This window comes from Pteronotus mesoamericanus, unplaced genomic scaffold, assembly GCF_021234165.1.
Source record: "Pteronotus mesoamericanus isolate MK-2021 breed Mesoamerican mustached bat unplaced genomic scaffold, CSHL_Meso_final scaffold_174, whole genome shotgun sequence".
NCBI lineage: Eukaryota > Metazoa > Chordata > Mammalia > Chiroptera > Mormoopidae > Pteronotus > Pteronotus mesoamericanus.
Genome location: NW_026555309.1, coordinates 7,992,200 through 8,010,535, shown reverse-complemented (window position 1 = coordinate 8,010,535; position 18,336 = coordinate 7,992,200). Strand labels below are relative to the sequence as shown.

Here is an 18,336-nt window from a genome sequence, read left to right as displayed (position 1 = left end):
AGAAATGATACAAAAAAAAATGAGGAGAGGCTCAGGAACCTCTAGGACAACTTTAAATGTTCCAACATCCAAATCATAGGGGTGCCAGAAAGCAAAGGGGAAGAGTAAGAAATTGAAAACTTAATTTGAAAAAAAAAAGGGAAAACTTCCCCAATCTGGTGAAGGAAATAGACAAGCAAATCCAGGAATCTCAGAGGATCCCAAACAAGTTGAACCCAAATAGGGACACACCAAGACATATCATAAGTAAATTGCTAAAGATTAAAGAGGAGAGAATATTAAAAGCAGCAAGAGAAAAGGAGACAGTTACCTACAAACAAGTTCCCATAAGACCATCAGCTGACTTCTCAAAAGAAATCTTGCAGGCAAGAAGGGGCTGGAAAGAAGTATTTGATGTCATGAAAGGCAAGGACCTATGTCCAAGATTACTCTATCCAGCAAAGGTTGCTTGCATTTATTTATTTATTAATTATTTATTTATTTTTACCAGACCCATTTTAACCTGCACAAAGCTATCATTTAGAATGGAAGGGCAGATAAAGTACTTCCCAGATAAGGTAGAGTTAACAGAGTTCATCATCACCAAGCCCTTATTACATGAAACGTTAAAGGAACTTATCTAAGAAAAAGAAGATCAAAACTATGTATAGTAAAAAGACAACAAACTCACAACTATCAACAACTGAACCTAAAAAACAAAAACAAAAACATACTAAGCAAACAACTAGAACAGGAACAGAATCACAGCAATGGAGATCACATGGAGGGTTATCAGCAGGGAGGGAGGGGGGAGAATGGGGGAAGAGGTACAAAGAATAAGAAGCATAATTGGTAGGTACAAAATAGACAGTGGGAGGTTAAGAATAGTATAGGAAATGGAGAAGCCAAAGAACTTATATGTATGACCCATGGACATGAACTAAGTTGGGGGGAATGCTGGAGGGAATGGGGGTACCAGGTGGAGGGGGATAACAGGAAGAAAAAAGAATGGACAACTGTAAAACCATAATCAATAAAATATATTTAAAGAAAAAGGAAAAATAACAAGTGTTAGATGTGGAAAAACTGGAACCCTTATACATTGCTAGTAGGAAAGTAGAATGGTACAGCCACTGCAGAAAACAGTTTGGCAGTTCCTCAAAAAGGTAACATGGAATTACCATGTGATCCAACAATTCTGTTCCTAGGTAGGCCCAAATAAATTGCAATCAGGGACTAAAACAGATGCTTGTAAACCAGTGTTCTTAGCAGCACTATTCACAATAACCAAGAGGTGGAAGCAACCCAAGCATCACCTGAAGATAAATGGATAAGCAAAAGATGGTCTAGCCACAAAATGGAATATTAATCAGCCATAAAAAGGAGTGAAATTCTAAAACACTGAAAATGTTATGCTAAGTGAAATACGGCAAAAACATTAAGGCAAATATTGTCTAAGTCCACTTACATGAAGTGCCTAGAACAGACAAATTCATAAAGACAGAAAGTAAAATAGAGGTTACCAGGGGCTGGGGAAAGGGGAGAAAGAAGATAATGGTAATATTATTTACCATTAGAAAATAGAACAGAGCTTCTACTTTGGAGTGATTAAACAGTTTTGGAAATGGCCAGTGGTGATGTTTGCACAAGACTGTAAATACACCTAATGGCATTAAATTTATATTTAAAATGGTTAAAATAGTTGATTTTGTTAGGTATATTTTACCACAATTAAAAAAATAAATCTCACACTGGCTGGTGTGGTTCATTGGATTGACTGCTGGCCTGCAAACTGCAAGGTCGCAAGTTCAATTCCCAGCCAGGATCGATGCCTGGGTTACGGGCTGGGTCCCCAGTTGGGGGCATGCGAGAGGTAACTGATCCATGCTTCTTTTGCACATCATCGATGTTTCTCTCCCTCACTTGCTCCCCCCATCCCATCTCTCTAAAAAGAAATAAATACAATCTTAAGAAAAAAAAACTTAAAAAAAAGGAAGAATGGATGGACAGATAGAAGAAGGGTAGGGAACAATGCTGACAAGTATTGGTGAAATCAAGGTAAAATTGTACATCTCAGTTGATCTTTTAGAGACTATAATGAATTTTGAAAATCCATAGCAAGGCAGACACTTGTTCATGGTGATCTATGTATGCCTTTGTGGCAGGGTCAAGAACTGAAGTTCAGCATTTGCTATGGCCCAAGATTGCTGTCTCGTTATTCTGTTGATAATGGAGTCTTATTGGATGAGCAAGAGATCCTTAAAATGATATTGTTCATCTTTGGTGAAGTAGTTCAGGACTCTCAGAAGTACTCCAGGCCAAGATGAACTGAGTTTCTCTTTTAGATTTCTAACCTCCAATGACTGGTTAGGCGGGGGCAAGGACATAAAGTTTGTGATATATCCTCATGCATATCATTGATGCCAATAAAAGCTAAACTTTTAGAATTAAGATGTGTTCTGTAATGTGCTATTAATTATAAATGTGTAAGACTGAAGGACAACTGATTAACATGGGCTGAAATAAATCCAGACTACTACTTTTAGCACATTCATAAAATAACAACATTTCAGCTGGTCTGCCTGCCAGGGAGTGGAAGTACTCATTTTGGTAGACAGCTCTCCTCAGTAATGAAATGTTTTGATTTGAAATGTAAATGTTTCTTTCCAGAGGTTTCAGAAATCCAGCTTGGAAGATTAATTTATTCTTTCCCGCTCCCCTCGCAGCCTGGCTATGGCCGTTGGAAGCCTCTGCGCACAGGACTGCTGTTTGCCGTTGCCAATGTGAGCCGTGGTGTTTGGTCAAGAATACTGGCCTGGTTGTTCCTTCCAGAGAAAACCAATCCCTCATTTCTGAACATAAAAGAAGCTTTATCAAATGTTGACTACATGAAATAACCTTTTTTGCAGGAATAAGTATATCCCCTTCACTACCTTAAATTTTGCAGATACTAATAAGTGAAGATTAGTGTGCTGCATATGTAAAATTCTGAAGTTGCCATAGCATTCCTGTAAAATGTTTACTGTTGCCAAACAAAAAACCCATAGTAGCTCTTCATTTGCAAGGCACGCTTATTTCTAAGATTCCTCCTAAAGTTCTATGAATCCACCTTTCTCTTTCTCTATATCTATATTTCTCTCTCTCTCTCTCTATATATATCATGTGTATGACATTGACTCCAAATGTGACAGTTAATTCAAATTAACTATGTTTCTAACATAATCAAAATAAAAAAGGCAGCATACATGTTGAGGTTGCTTTATAAATACAGCCTGAGGGAATCCTACTTTTTGAACATGACTTGTACTCCAAAGACTGTACTTATCTTGCATCTTTTGTGAAACAAAAAAATTAGTTTTGTCTAATTAAGGCTTTGCTGTCTGTGTTTCCCAGTATGACACGTACACTGAGGCATTCAAAATGATACCTACTCAACTTGCTATTTGAGTGGATGGTCCCAAATGTTAATCTGGAACAGCTTCTGAAAGTGGCAGTCTGAGCACAGCAGAATTAAAACAGTAAACACTTGTCAATGTGTCCTGATGGCTGGAAGATGCATTGTCACCAGCAATTAAGTGGCCAAAAACATACAGTTTCATCTGAAAATCACGGATACCATTCATAGAGGTTGACAAACACATATTCCTGAACACTTTCCTGGGATATGTAAGCAGAACTTTTCAGGGGACCCCTTGCAGAAGCACACTATCATTTGGACCACACTGTAAGAACCAGAGCTACATCAAAATTGCGATGACCATTTGGTCTCTGGTGTCCCTGGACAGGTTTTTATGGCTCCTTGTCATTGGTTGAATCCTATTAAATCTAAGAAAACTTCTCAAAACGTTACCACCATTCAGCCATTAAGCTCACCTAGATAGAACGTTTAGGAGGAGAGGGCTGCAGCTTTGTGCTCATTTAACATATTTATTGGCCCAGTGCTACATGCGATAGAGGATGGATGACCAAAACAGACAGGTTCTGGCCTTCATGGAACTTACAGTCCAGTAGATTTGGATAGGAAAATTGTGATGATCATATTTTTTGGTCATTTAGCACCTTGGACTTGTGGGTTAGGACCAAGAGTTTGTGAGTCAGCCAAGGAGCTTTGCTACACTTTGACACTCCTCTTTTTCTCATTCATTTATATTGATAGATGCAATAGCATCCACTGATCCTCAGTCTAAATCAGGGAAACTGATGGCCCATGGGCCATGTATGGTTTCTACGTTGGGAAAGAAGGGAATTCAACACAAATATCCAGGTTGTAGACATTGCTTGAAAACTCAAAGTTCTACCAACACTGGAATCTGAGTTTCTACTTGAAGATAATACATTTTAGCTGGAAAGAGGCTTACCCAATGAAATAAGCCATGTACTTTCCAGTTCACCAAAGTCCCCAACACTCACTACTGCCTTAAATTATTTTGTTCATTGCTGTTACCTCCCTGGCTCCTGTGGACAGGAGTAAACCCACACAAATATTATCTTATATGAGCTAAGGTCTTCAACATTCTAAGCATTTCTTAAATGGGGAAGAAGCTAGTGTGAGCCCTTGCTTTCCTGGAGTAGGGTGAGCAGGATGCTGTGTGAGTGGCTATTCCAGCTGTTAACTCTGTTCCAATTTCAGGGATCTATGCATGCAATATCTTTGGGCAGAAATGCCTTATATTCATGTCCTCATAATAGTTCATTGCTCTTGCCTTCACATTTTTGACAGGAGAACCAAGCGAGCAATCAGCATGGTGAGCATGGTGGATTTCTCAAGCTGAGCACTCATGGCTCTGGCTCTCTATTTTAAGGTTTTGATTTATTAGGATCTGATCCTAAATGGAAGAGAGGTCCAATGGGGGACAAACTCTTGTGAGAGCCTCAGAAGGGGAAACTCTACATCTATTATTCCTCTACCAAATATAGGATGGTAGCTCACTTTAAATTCTTTAGCAACATTTAAATAAGTGAAATAAGACCCAAAGTGACACAGAGATATATATATATTTTATATATATGTTTAAAATATATAATCTCCCAAATATGTTAAAAAGTGATTTTTGTAGTAGTTTTAAAGACCATGTCTATTCTTCACAAAATTGTAGGGATCTGTAATTCTTTATAAGGGAAAACAGTATCAGTGGCTCTTTTGTAACAGCATCATATAGTTTTATAGGGGACTCTAAAAAGAGGAGAAATGGAGAAAAGGGAAATTTTGCCATACCTCAATATAAATATGGTTGTTTTTGCCTTGAATTTTTATAAAGGCTCCTTTCAGTTCCATCATAAAAGTTTCACACATGCCACAGTTTTATGGAAGAATATAAAGGTGAGGGAGCCTTGGCCCCATCCCCCTGGGGAAGGGGAGAGCCGCCCTTTGGTGTGGAGGAGACCTGAGGGTCACTGGGGGACCCCTGGGTTTTCATCTCCCTCATCAGGCACCAAGTGGACTGTGTCTTTCCTACGGCTTCGAGAAGGGAGTGAGGATGCACTGCGTCTCTTACCTGGGGCAGCGTTCCTTTCACTAATGCAGGGATATCGACCTTGGAGTAACCAATGGCAGCTAGGCCATCATCCACATCGAGATCGAATAAGAGTTTCCGGAGTGTGTCTGCTAAAACAGGCCCAGCATCTGCGGTCCTGGCAGTGCGGGTGTCAGCTCCTAGAAGACACAAAGCTCTGACTGTAGACAGAGAGGAGGAAGCTGGCCCTAGGTGTAATTCAGTCACATGATAGCAGATATATAACCTACTGCTGGCTCCCTGACACGGAGCACAAGGGCACCAATGTGTCCCCATCTGGAGGCTGGCCCAGTGGGCAGCCCCACAGAAGACAGATGGGCCAGGCCAGTGCAGAGAAGTTGCTGGGGTGGCTAACCTGGCTCTCACCTTTCCAATGGGCTGCTCACCCCTTGTGGGGTGGGACAACGGGGAACTGAGCCAAGAAAAGAGGCACAGGAAGGAGACCAAGAAAGAAGGCTGGTGTTTGGACGAGGAAGAAGGAGCATTTGTAGCAGAAAACACAGCTTATGTAACTTTCAAGGCTTGCAATTTGCTGACATCTAGAGGTTTTACATGTTCAATGTCTTTTCTCACAGCAACATTTAAGGTAAGACAAATCCCTTTGTAAAAACACTTTGTGAGACAAGGATTTATGTAATTAAAAAACTCCAACATTAACTGCCAGAAAAGGAAGAAGGCTATAACAAAAATGGATTATGTGTGACCAGCGAAGGAAGTATTTTCTCTCTATAACTATAAAAGTTTTTATTTTGGACTTTGTTACCAAGGGGCAAAGCAAGTTCCTCCAAATAAATATTACAGAACTAGTCAGACAGAACCAAGAACATGGAGACTCTCAGAAAACAGTTTGTAATATGTAGATGATAATGATATTGGTGAAAGGGGAGAAAGTTGCCAAGGATTGGAGATTTGAAACGGCAGAATTTTGGACATAATTAATAATACACAAAATTATAGAGAAATCAATCTGGAAGAGCCAGAGGTTCTGCCCTCAGGAACGGTGGCAGTGAAAGTTCCCAGATGAAGGGAACTGATCCCCAAACCTTAGCACCCCTGATCCCATCTATTCTAGTTGAACACATTCACTGCCTGGAAGTGAAACATTTTACAGATGGAATATAGCGTTAGTTACTACCCAGAATGTCTCATGCTGTCATCCAAATCCGCTTCCTCTGTATTGTTCAAAAGGAGACTAGAATGTACATTTCACCTCCATACTGAAGCACTTTATTAAATCAGTTTTAACCTCTCTGTCCTAGGACAGTGGGAACTGTTTTAGTGATCCAGGATAAGGATAAATAGAACAGACATGGAGCCGGTTGGTGGAGCAGCTGGATGGAACATAAACCTTGCCTGACAAGACCAGTCTATACTATATAGCGCAGCTAAAATATGGAGTAGGCGGACAGGCGACACATGATACGAGTGTTAGGAGATTTTTATTATCTTGGACTGCTGCCATAAAACACACCATCAAAATGTCTGGGGTTTCCTATGAAGTGTTTTTGAGAAAAAGAGAGGGTAAAGAAACAGACTACATTGGTATAAAACTAAGAAAAATCTAAGATTACTTAGGGAATCAAAATATTAATGGCTAAGTGTAGAATAATATTAAACAAAATTTCTAATGTGAGAAGAAAGATTTAGTACGTTCTTCTTGCCTGGGTTTTTTCTAACAGAGAAATCGCTTTCTCAGTAATTTTGTTGGTTGTCTGGAATGTTAGCTCTAAGTTCTCTAAGATTTTCCTATTTATCATCTATTTAGCCTACTATTTGGGCTCCTGCCTATTTATACTGTTTGCATATTAACAAAGGCATCTGAGTCCCATCAAATGGCTGAACAATATCCCTAGTCCCAGAGGGAAAAGGGACACGAGATCCTTGGTAAAGTTGGCACCACATTTCTGACACCCTGTGCTGGAAAACCGAGCCCCCAGCACCACTTCTCTGCGCTGGACTCCTTTTGTGAACATTCCCAGCCCAGCACTGGAACTCAGCAAAAGCACAGATGTCAGAGTGTCAGAGAGAAGCTGGAGGCAGGCGGGCCCACGGAAGGGTGTCTGTGGTCATTCCGACCTTCTTGGAAATCTCTCTCCAACGGCTGGTGCTAGGGGAGCATAATGAAGTTTTCTTTTTAGCCTTTCCCTTCCTACCCTGAATACAAGTAGAGGAGTAAGATGTTTGGAAAGTTAAAAAAATAGTCATTTACTTAAAAGAGTTCTATTTTTAGAAAAATACCAAAATTTTACTTAACTAAATTATTCTGAATGTATTTTATTTCTTGTAAGATTCAAAAGGCACTGATGGCATCTTATAAACATTACTTACTCTGCAGAGCAGCAAAATATTCTTCTTTGGTGATCTTTTAATAAGGTTTCCAGTCATTTAGACTCTCTACAGTTGGGAATTAAATTCATTTCATTACCTATTAAACATACTGACAGCCATTTATAACATTTGCAGTATGTACAGTTTCACTTTCCTTGGAGATGAAAATTGGAAAGATGATTATTCCAAATATAAGCAATATTTGGTTCCATTTCATTGTTGACAGGCTATCAGAAATGTAAAATTAAAGAATTTTAGTACTAGATGGGACCCAGGGCAGGTCAGTGACAAGTTATTGTTAAACTATCTCAAAGCAACATATTTTTTAGTATTGCTTTTTATGGTTTATCTTCAGAAGCAACCCCAGGAAATGCTGCATCTATGTGGGTCACAGAATTATGAATAATGGTTCATACCCAATATTTCTGCGGTCTCCAGGTGCCGCTCAGGAAACATCTGTGCCGTGAAAGTGAACACAGCTGGGGAGGTGAGCACCACAGACAGGCCATGAGGCTGTGGAGAAAGAAAACATGGTGACTGGTTGGTCAAGCTGGTTTTCAATCTGCATGTTAGATATTGAATTACTTTACCCTGTACTCCAAACAATCAAGAAATTGACAAATGCATTTAGAGCAATTACAGGGAATATAAGATTTAATGAAACAAGTTATTATGACTTTACCACCAGTGGGTGATCCACATTATAATCCTTTGCTTTATATGTCTTCACTAAGCCTGAAATTGGGTAAGACATTCCATGGCTAGAAAAAAAAGAAAGTCTTTATGTTGATATACAGATATCAGAAATTCAAGTTAATACAAAGATCTCTTACAGGAGAGCCCTTCACAGTCTCACAGTATATATTCTGTTTTCTTTGCTACAGGGATATATTGTCATGAGCTTGGTATTTGGTAATATTCCTAATAGGACCTCTGAAATGTTCAAATTCAAATGCTCATAAAATTGTATGCCATTAAAATGTGTTGATGCAGAAAATTCTCTCCAAATACATTGGTTAACCTCATAATATTGAGGAAATTGAGAGTTCACTGTGAAGTTTCTTTAATAAGTTTCAGGGCATGCATTTTCTATCTTGCTCTGCAATATTTTGGCAGTGTGTCCCTCCACAAGCTGACTGTGCTGGTGGGAGTTTTATGAGCCAAGATGTGCTGCATTAGACATGCAGGCTTAACCTGCCAGCGATCTGGGCCACCAATAATTGATACATCCTTTTGAAAGTTACATGCTAATGGAGTTGAATCATAAGTGATTATTCTAGTCTGAAAGGCTTTCAAGAAATGGCACCATGATTTTCATTCCTGGGAGTTTGGGGAGGGGGGAAGCTTGCTTTAATGGAAAACTTTTTATATCTTCTTGAATTCTTAATGAACAAATAGGATAATATTATAGTTTAATAGATGACTCAGGAAATACACATTGTGAAAAGTTAGTATAGTTACAATTAATGTATTAAAAATAAAATGTTTTATAATAGTAAAATGGTCTATAAGTCAATTCATATGGGTTATTGGATAACTTTGTGCTTATTCACCAAAAGATTTCCATTTCAGAGAAAATGAAATATTTTGGTGAACTGTATGATTATCCCCGCCACCAAAAGGTCCCCTTGCCTATCATCTTTCATGAGGCAATTTGGAAGCTATCGGTCCTCTGAGGTGTTGGGTATTTTGGAGTGTATTTTACCTTTCTCAGGCTCCAGAGTATTCAGAAAATTATTGCTTAGTGTGTTTTCATGATGTGAAAGGGTTCATGTAGCTTTCAAAGGTGCTTTCTAATGACAGCCAATATTTTAGTTTGATATATTTTAAGTTACATATGTTCTTTGTAAAAAATTAATATAATCCATAATCCCATTTCCTCAAAATAACTGTTGCAGAATTATTTCCTTCTAGTCTTCTTATGAATATCTTTAATATATGATCATACTGTGCATTCAGTTTTAAACAATGCTTTTATTACTTAACATTCTCTGTAAATATTTTCCCATACCATATTGTATTCTTCTAAAATATTATTTTTAACTTTTATTTTTATTTAGAGAAAGGGGAAGGGAGGGGGAAAGAGAGGGAGAGAAACATCATGTGAGAGAGAAACATCGATCAGTTACCTTCTGTATATGCCCTGACATGGGACTGAACCTGCAACCCAGGCATGCACCCTGACCAGGAATCAAACAGTGACCTTTCAGTTTACAGGACAATGCCCAACCGAATCACACCAGCTGTGGCCTAAAACATCATTTTTAATAGCTTATTTTATTCTTTGAGTATTGCTCTTTTATTAACCATTCCCAAACTGTATGAAATTTAGGTTGTTTCCAAATTTTTCAATTATAAATAACGCTTTAGTGATTATCCTTTTAAGAAAATTCTTTGGTCATATGATTATTATTATTTTTTAGGATACATTTCTAGAAGTAAAATTAGTGGGACAAAGGGTAAATACATTTTTCAAACTTTGGGAGATTTTGCTCACTTGTTTTTTGGTAAGAGTGATAATCTGTGCTCTTCTAAGCAGCAGAGTTTGGGGGTAACCACTTATTTTATTGTACTCTCCCTAGCAAAGTCCTATTCTTAATCCTCAGTGTTCTCTGGTATTCGATTTTAAGGCAATATACCAGTAAAGTTCTGATCAAGTAGGTTAATTCTGGGCTATGGGCAAAGATTCTGATCTTTCTTTTTGTGAGAGATTAGAAGAAAAAAAAATCCTGTATTTGAGGTTTTAAAAATCCATAACATGTGGTGAGGGTGTGGGGAAATCAGAGCCCTCATCCATTGCTGGTAAGAATATAAGATGATGCAGCTGCTGTGAAAAACAGTCTCAAAGTTCCTCAAAATTTAAATGTAGAATTACCAGCAATTCCATTCTTAAGTATATAATCAATAGAAATGAAAACACATGTCCATACAAAAATTTGTACATGAATGTTCTTAGCAGTGTTATTCATAATAGCCAAAAAGTGGAAACAGCTCAAATGTCCATCAACTGGTGAATAAATAAAAAGTGTTATATCCATACAGTAGAATGCTACTTGGCAATAAAAAGGAATGAAGTACTAATACATGCATGAATGCACCATGGAAACATTATGCTAAGTTAAAGAAGCCAGACACAAAAGACCATATATTATATGATCCTACTTGTACAAAATATCCAGAGCAGGCAAATCTATAGATAGAAAGTAAATTAATAGCTGCTTAAGATTGGGGCTGCAGGAGGATTGGTGGGTGACAGCTGAGGGGTACTGAACTTTTTTTTTTGAGTGATAACATGTTCTAAAATTGATTGTGGTAATGGTAACTCCATGAATATACTAAGAACCTTAAATTGTACATTTTTAATGGGTAAATTACATAGTGTATAAATTATATTTCAATAAAATTGTTTCAAAAACAATCCATATCCCAATAAACTACATTTGAATTAAGGAAATATTCCAGGATCCTAAGTTAAATATCTGCTTTCTATAACATGTTTAAATCTTATCACCTGCCCTAAGTTATAAACATTTTAAAACTTTAAAAGCCATAGCTTAGGTGAAGAAATAAAATCTTAAATTTGCTCACCACAGGTGAACACCAGCGTTTCCAAAGCCAATGCCAGCAAAAGCACTTGCCAAGTGCATGCTGGACCTTGCTTCAAGATCATCAGGATTTCTGACAGCCCTGTGGATGATATAAATATCTAACAATAACACATCAACATTGGCATTTCCTACTGAATAAAGAGCCGCCTTAGGGAAAGATCTGGAGAAAAAGAAACGCTATTTGGTAGGAAGAAAAATTAGGCAAGTTATTCAAATGACATCTTGTTTTCTAAAGGAAAACCGAGGGTAAACATTTTCTCATCAATGGTTTCAGCAAAGGCACAATAAATACACTGTCAGGTTGCTCGTGTGATAAAAGTGCCAGGGGAAGCAGAGCACTGACCCTTGGATTGTGAGAGGGGCTCTAGCAAAGTGCCCTGAGACTCATTCTTCTTCTTCATTTGTCAATAACTTTGACTGCAGCTGTGAATGGACTTAGAGTAAACATACACTCAGGATGCACAGGGCCCAGACGGGTTTACTGAAGGGAGTCCCTGTCGCCTGGGGCTGCCTGCAGGCTACATGCAGCCTGCCCAGCCATCTTTCTTTCTGTGACACTGCCCCATTTGGACCCACTGGAGGTCTCTTATGTTATCTGTAGAAACTGCACATGTTATTTTAATCTTTATTATTGTGGAAGTGGGATGTTATTATAGGACAAGCTTTTGCTTGCTCTATTTGTCCCCAGTGCCACTTCGGAAAAGCAAATTCTCAAAGGCCCCTTTCAGAAGCAGCTCAGCCTTCCTGCACGCACTGTGTGGAAGCCCTGCCCTGGGGAGGAAGCCTGAGACTGCCAAGCAAACCGCTTCTCACTCGCTTTCTTGTGATTTTGCCTAGAGTTAAGGGTTCCTGTTATGAAATGAGAGTGCCATGGCCTTTTCCCCCTTTCATTTGAAATGGTTGAGTGTTTGAGTCTCCTTTCCAAAACCCAGTGTTTGTTCTGTTTTCCCCAAATAAGAAGATGAAATAGTTGATGATGGAGCTTCAGCCTGTTCTCTGTCCATTTTACCCCCTCACCTCCCACTGCTACTCTGCCAAACCCTCTGCTCCTGCCAGAACACACTAGCTGACAGTTATCTGTACTGGCCTCTATCAAGTCAAAGTCTTCCATGCTCCCCAGTGGTCCCCGCAAGCCTGAAATAGCTCCATGTCCCTTCCCCCAGCTCTACCACAAATGCAGTCCAGTCCCCTCTTCAGGGCCATTTCCAGCTCAGGGCCAGAAGAGGCACCGTGCTCACATTGGGGCCTATCCTGCCATGTCCTTTCCCTCTTTTCCGTATAAGGACAGAAGTGAGTCCAACTTTGCAGATGTCTTCATGTCTCAGGGATCAGCTTTCATCTCTAAGGATATATTTGTTCACTGAGGGGCCCATTATGGCTATGTCATTCATAAATCTTTCATAACCTTTTAGGAAGCCTTTTATATCTCCTGGGACAGACAACTTAACGCAGTTTAATTCTTAAATGCAACTCATCTGAGTGTGCCTTTTCCCAGAGCCCAGATCGGCAGAGCCAACATCTGCCTCTGTGGTTCTCTTGCCTGTTCTTGGTAACCAAATCTCAAAGGACATCTTCCCTCATCCTAGCTTTGGTTTTGAGGTTTTAATGAAAAAAACTTGTATCTGCCTCCCTCATAAATTAGGGGCTCTTATTCTGCCCCCTTGTAGTCTTTGTCTTTTCAGAGGAAAGGACCCAATTTTCATGTCATCACATCCCCCCTCAAACCACACCCTCCCCCCGCCGTGCCCCCCCCCTCGCCCCCGCCCTTTCATTCTCCCAGAAGCTTGCTGATGCTTCTCTACATGCACTGACTGGCCTTTTGGTGAAGAGACTCAGTCAGGGCATGTCAAGATCTGCCACGCTACATTTTACATAAAGGTGGAATGTGGTTTTTCTGTCCATTTCTATCCCCCCTGGGTGGCATACCTTTTCAGATACTTAGCGACGACTCGCAGGGCATGGACGGCCCAGATGTCACTGATGGGATTGCTGCCCTGGTAGGCTGGCCGAGAGATGGGGTTTGAAGGGCAGGGGCTCCGCATGTGGTAGGGAAGGGCAGTGTAGGACTCCAGGGCGTGGCTAACAAGAAATTTAAAATACACAAGTTGAAAGTCTGGTCTTTTTCTTTCCCAACATTAGGATTACAGATGTAGTCACTCCACTGTGGATATGCTATGTGGCACTGTTAACCATAATACATTCCACTGATCAACTCTTGTCCACAACAGTCATCTCTTATTATGGAAATTAACACAGTGAAGCTTCTATTAACAGTACTACAGTGTTTTTGACCCCTTCTAGTACAAATAAATCTTTACCATTGTTGAATTTTTAAACATTTAAGTCATGAAAAAAAGCACTGAATCTAAAAAAACTTATTTCCTTCTAAAGTATGTTTACTATTTTATACTTTGCATTAATCAAATACCATACTACTCAAGTAGGGTCATAGTTACACTAGCCTCCTATTAAGAGTACAGTTCAGGGGGCGAGAACGCCGACCCTGGGTCAGCTGCCCAGGTGTAAATCCTAGCCCCAGGCATTCCCACTGTGGGCAGGGGTTGGGGATGTCACCACCTCCCTGTGATTCTAAGATGGGAATAAACAATAGGACATCTTCACGACACTACTGTGAAAATTGAGTTGACTTATAAAGTACTTGGCATATTGTACCAGCACATTGTAAAACTTATCATCCACTGTTATTATTAATTCTTGTCCTGAAAAAAAAAAATCTAATTCTTCTTCCTTAAATACCCTGAATTCAGGGTTGGCTATTTCAAGATCCACGCTTCAGAGTTTCCACCAGCTGCTGGCTGGCCACCAATTCTAGCTAATCCGCAGCTGAAGATAAGAATAAACATAAACCATCTAGATCAATAATGCATTGGGAACACAATATAATATGAATTATTTTTTGCATGAATATAGTTTTCAGTCTTAGAATGGAGAACTTCCTTTCTTCCACACTTGAGAAGCAGATAACACCTTTAGAACAAAGCATTAGAACTTTGAAAAAATTAGTTGGTAGACAGGTGCTATGGCTTTATGGTTCCAAACAGGGGCTCCTTAGGCAATGCAAGAATCAGGTGTCCATGAGAAGAGGACAGGGTGGCGAGGAACTCACTGAGATACTCTGCATGTTTCTTGATTCTGAACCCAAGAGCAGCTCTGTCTCACTGAGTTGAGCTCACAGAAACTGTGTGTAAAATCTGGAATTCCAATTAAATTTATAATGAGATGTGCTAACTGTTGAGGGGGACAGACACCTGAGTCTCCTAGAGGGCAACTCTTCTCCCTGTTGGCAAGTCCTATGGATGCTAATTCAAGATCAGAAGGACCATGAAGTCTTAACAAGGGTTATTGCCTCTAAGGTTAAATATATGGGTGTGTCCATCTTCAGAACTGGCCACTGGGACCCAGGGGCCGAGACCTCAGGCCAGGCGTTCTCCTCCTCAGAAAGTACTTGGGAGGGCAACCACCATCATTTTTTCTTCTTCGTTCCTCCCCACCTCCCCACCTTTGATTGACAGTGAAGTCTTTGGGTCTGTGAGACATTCACTCAAAGGTGAGTTCTTTGGTCCATTATATATTTAGTATGTAGTTTCCACTTACGTAGGATAATCTTATTCCTCTTATTTCCAAGTTGTCAGCGGACAACTCTTCAAAGTACTGACAACTTTGATCAGGATAAAATTGAAACAATTTTCTTCAGTTTGGAGAAAAGCAGACCACAGACTTGGATTGGAATCCTAACTCTGCTGCCTCCTGCTTGTGTGAACTTCATTCAACAGCTATAAATTGAGTACCTATGATGTGATAGTCAGTGTGCTAAGGGGCAGGGATAGATAAATGAGTAAGATGGTCTTATCCTCACCAAGGTCACAGTGCATTGAGGGAGCCAGGCATGTGTAAAGAGAGGTGTCTCAGAAGCAATGCACAGGCCCCCCAGCGGGGAGCAGCAAAGGATGGAATGATCAGCTGTACTTGAGGAGAGGGAAAGGGAGGGTCAGCAAAGGCTCCATCAAGGAGAGAATGCTCCAATGGAACTGAAAGATCAGTTATACGAGCAGATAAAAAGCAAAGCATTGTGGATATTCCAGGGCCAAAGGAATCTGACCTTTGGACAGTAAGCATGGAAAACCACTGAAAGGCTTATAAGGCAGAGGTGTGTGCGCGCGCATGTGTGTGTTGATGGTCATCTTGCATTTTGCAAGTTTGGTGAGGCCAGTATGGAGAACAGACAGAAGGACTATGGGAAGGAAGCAAGCAGACTGATGAGGAGACTACTGCAACTATCCAGGCAAGTGCTGGGGTAGGCCTAAACCAAGGCAGGAGCACTGAGGCCTGTGAGGAGAGAGCAGATCTGAGAGAGATTCAGCAGGACAAGGTAGAGGAACTGACGGTTAACGTGGGCACAACAGAAAGGAGATGTCCATACTGAGTCCGGTTGCTTACTAAGTTAAGGGACTCAGAGGAGAAGCTGTGAGGTATGTTGGTGGGGGTGGGGGGCGGGTAGGTAGAAATTAAGGAAAGTATCAGATTTCATCAAATTTAAGATGCCATGCATTATAAGATGTACCATTTAGAAAACTGTACCTCTGACAAAGAAAACCATATGCTATGCCACAGATTTCAAGATATGTTCTGATTTGAGATGTTGCAGTATGAAAAAATGTGCTCGTGCAAATGGAAATAGGGTAGTTTGGGACATGCTAGATGTGAAGTGCCCATGGGACCTCCATGAAGCCACCAGAATGAATGGCGTGGAGCTCAGCAGTGAGGTCTGTGGTAGAAGCCACTGATTAGGGAGCCATCCCACATGGCAGCTGAAGTCCAGGGAGCTCGCAGTATAACTCTGGGCAAGTTACTCAACACCTCAAAGCAAGTTCTCTGTTTCATCTGGCACAGAGCTGTGGCAAGGCGATAATGAGTATAAAGTGCTGACATGCTGTGCACAGTCCAGCTCTGGGAATGTCAACTCCCTGCCCTCTTCTGTGTTGTGGCAGCCCTGGGCATTCTCTGGTTAGTGTAGCCACAGAGGCATGCCAGCCTCAACTGCTTCTTTTGCCATGTCCCTGTGGCCACAGCTGCAGCTAGGGTGGTCCATCTTGAACAGCAGGTTTGTGGCTCACCCAGAGCCTCACCTCGTCACTATCCCACTCACTAACTGAGTCCTTATTTTCATCTAGGAAAGGGGATAATGACAGCCTAAGCTGGGGTTGCTGTGGAGCACTAATCAGTGAATGCTTAGTAAATACTTTCACTAAGAAAATACTATGCTCTGTCCAGCTGGCGCCAAGACATGGGTATCTCTCAGAATAATTGGCACAAGCGCGCAAGACTGAGGGCAAGAGAAAGCCCTACCACAAGAAGCAGAAATATAAGCTGGGACTCCCTGCTGCCAATACTGATTGGCTTGTGCCTCATACACAAAATCCGTGTGTGGGGAGGCAACAGGAAGTACCAGGCCTTGAGGCTGGACGTGGGCAACTTCTCCTGGAGCTCAGAGTGTTGTAAGCACAAAGCAAGAATTACTGATGTTGTCTACAATGTATTCAACAATGCGCTGGTCCATACCAATACCCTAGTAAAGAATCGTGCTCACTGACAGCACATGGTACTGACAGTGATATGAGACCCACTAGGCACTGCCCTGGGCCACGAGACAGGAGCCAAGCTGACTCTGAGGAGGAAGAGGTTTTAAGCAAAAAGCAATCAAAGAAATCCAGCAGAAATATGAGGAAAGGAAAAAGAATGCCAGAATGAGCCACTTTCTAGAGGTGCAGTTCCAGCAGGGCAAGCTTCTTGCAGGCATCATGCCAAGGCCAGGCCAGGGTGGCGGAGCAGATGGTCTTGTGCTTGAGGGCAAGGAGCTGGATTCTATCTGAGGTAAATCAAGGCCCAGAAAGGTAAATAAACTCTCCTCTCTCTTATCTCATGTAATAAAGCTGTTTATTGCACCCTCTCCCCCCTCCCCCAAAAAAAGGGAGAAAGAAAAAGAAAAGAAAATACTGTCCACAGGCCCAGGTACCGAAAACGTCCCTCCAGATACCTACCAAAGCACATCAAAGCCACTGTTGGCGACTACCCGGTCAGGCATATGCAGGGTGTGCAGAGGGTCAATAAGTCCCAGTGTGGGTTTGATGGCTCGGGAACCAATGCCTAGGACAGGGATTTTCAACAGAGGCTATAGGTATGAACTTCACTTAAAAACATTAAATAACTTTAGGATAACAAATTATCCTAAAAAAATAAAAAAAATACGAGATAGGAGTCATTCTCATGTAGGGAGGCAGCAAGGAGCATGGAAGGAGATCTGGAGTCAGAAACCTGGGTTTTTCAGTGGGGCAGAAGCTTTTTTCAGTTTGCAGGAGCCAAGTATGTGCATCTCTTCCCAAAGACAGGCTGAGTGACGCCATTGGCTATGGTGGGAGTAAATATACCACAGGAATTGGCAAATGCTACCAATCAGGACTTATTTACTTAGTAAATGTCAGAGAGCTGGTTTACTGGCTCACCACTGGTTTAGGTCTTTGCTCTGCAATTTACCATGTGTCTCTGGGCAAGTCATTTAGCCTTCCTGAGTTCTCTATGAGATTAGACTATACAATCGCAGGGCCTCCATCCCTCACAGAGCTGGTGTAAGGATCAAATTGTATAACGTTATGGAAAAGTCTTTTAAAAACTGTAAGGTAAAATTTAAGTGTTGGTAGCTATTATTCCTTGATGTCAAAGGGTAATGTAATTTAATTTTAAAAGAGAAGTTACTATATATGTGTGGTTGAATGTCAATTTATTCTGTTACAAAGGTCTGAAAGAAGGATATTGAGCCCGACTCAGGGAGAGGGACATTTCCACCCTCTTAGATGAGAGTCAGAGAAGAAGACAGGATATAAATGACAAAG

At 40.7% G+C, this 18,336-nt stretch overlaps 1 protein-coding gene across 1 annotated transcript in view; it reads right to left on the bottom strand.

Annotated features, from left to right (window-relative positions):
- Positions 1-18,336, bottom strand: part of ADHFE1 (alcohol dehydrogenase iron containing 1) — a 35,361-nt gene that overhangs the window by 4,415 nt on the left and 12,610 nt on the right. The window contains exons 8-13 of the mRNA XM_054590218.1: positions 17,488-17,593; positions 13,355-13,507; positions 11,409-11,507; positions 8,503-8,581; positions 8,237-8,333; positions 5,475-5,632 (exon numbers count right to left, since the gene is read on the bottom strand). Coding sequence (XP_054446193.1) covers positions 5,475-5,632; positions 8,237-8,333; positions 8,503-8,581; positions 11,409-11,507; positions 13,355-13,507; positions 17,488-17,593 — 692 coding nt within the window. The remainder of the gene's footprint in view (positions 1-5,474; positions 5,633-8,236; positions 8,334-8,502; positions 8,582-11,408; positions 11,508-13,354; positions 13,508-17,487; positions 17,594-18,336) is intronic.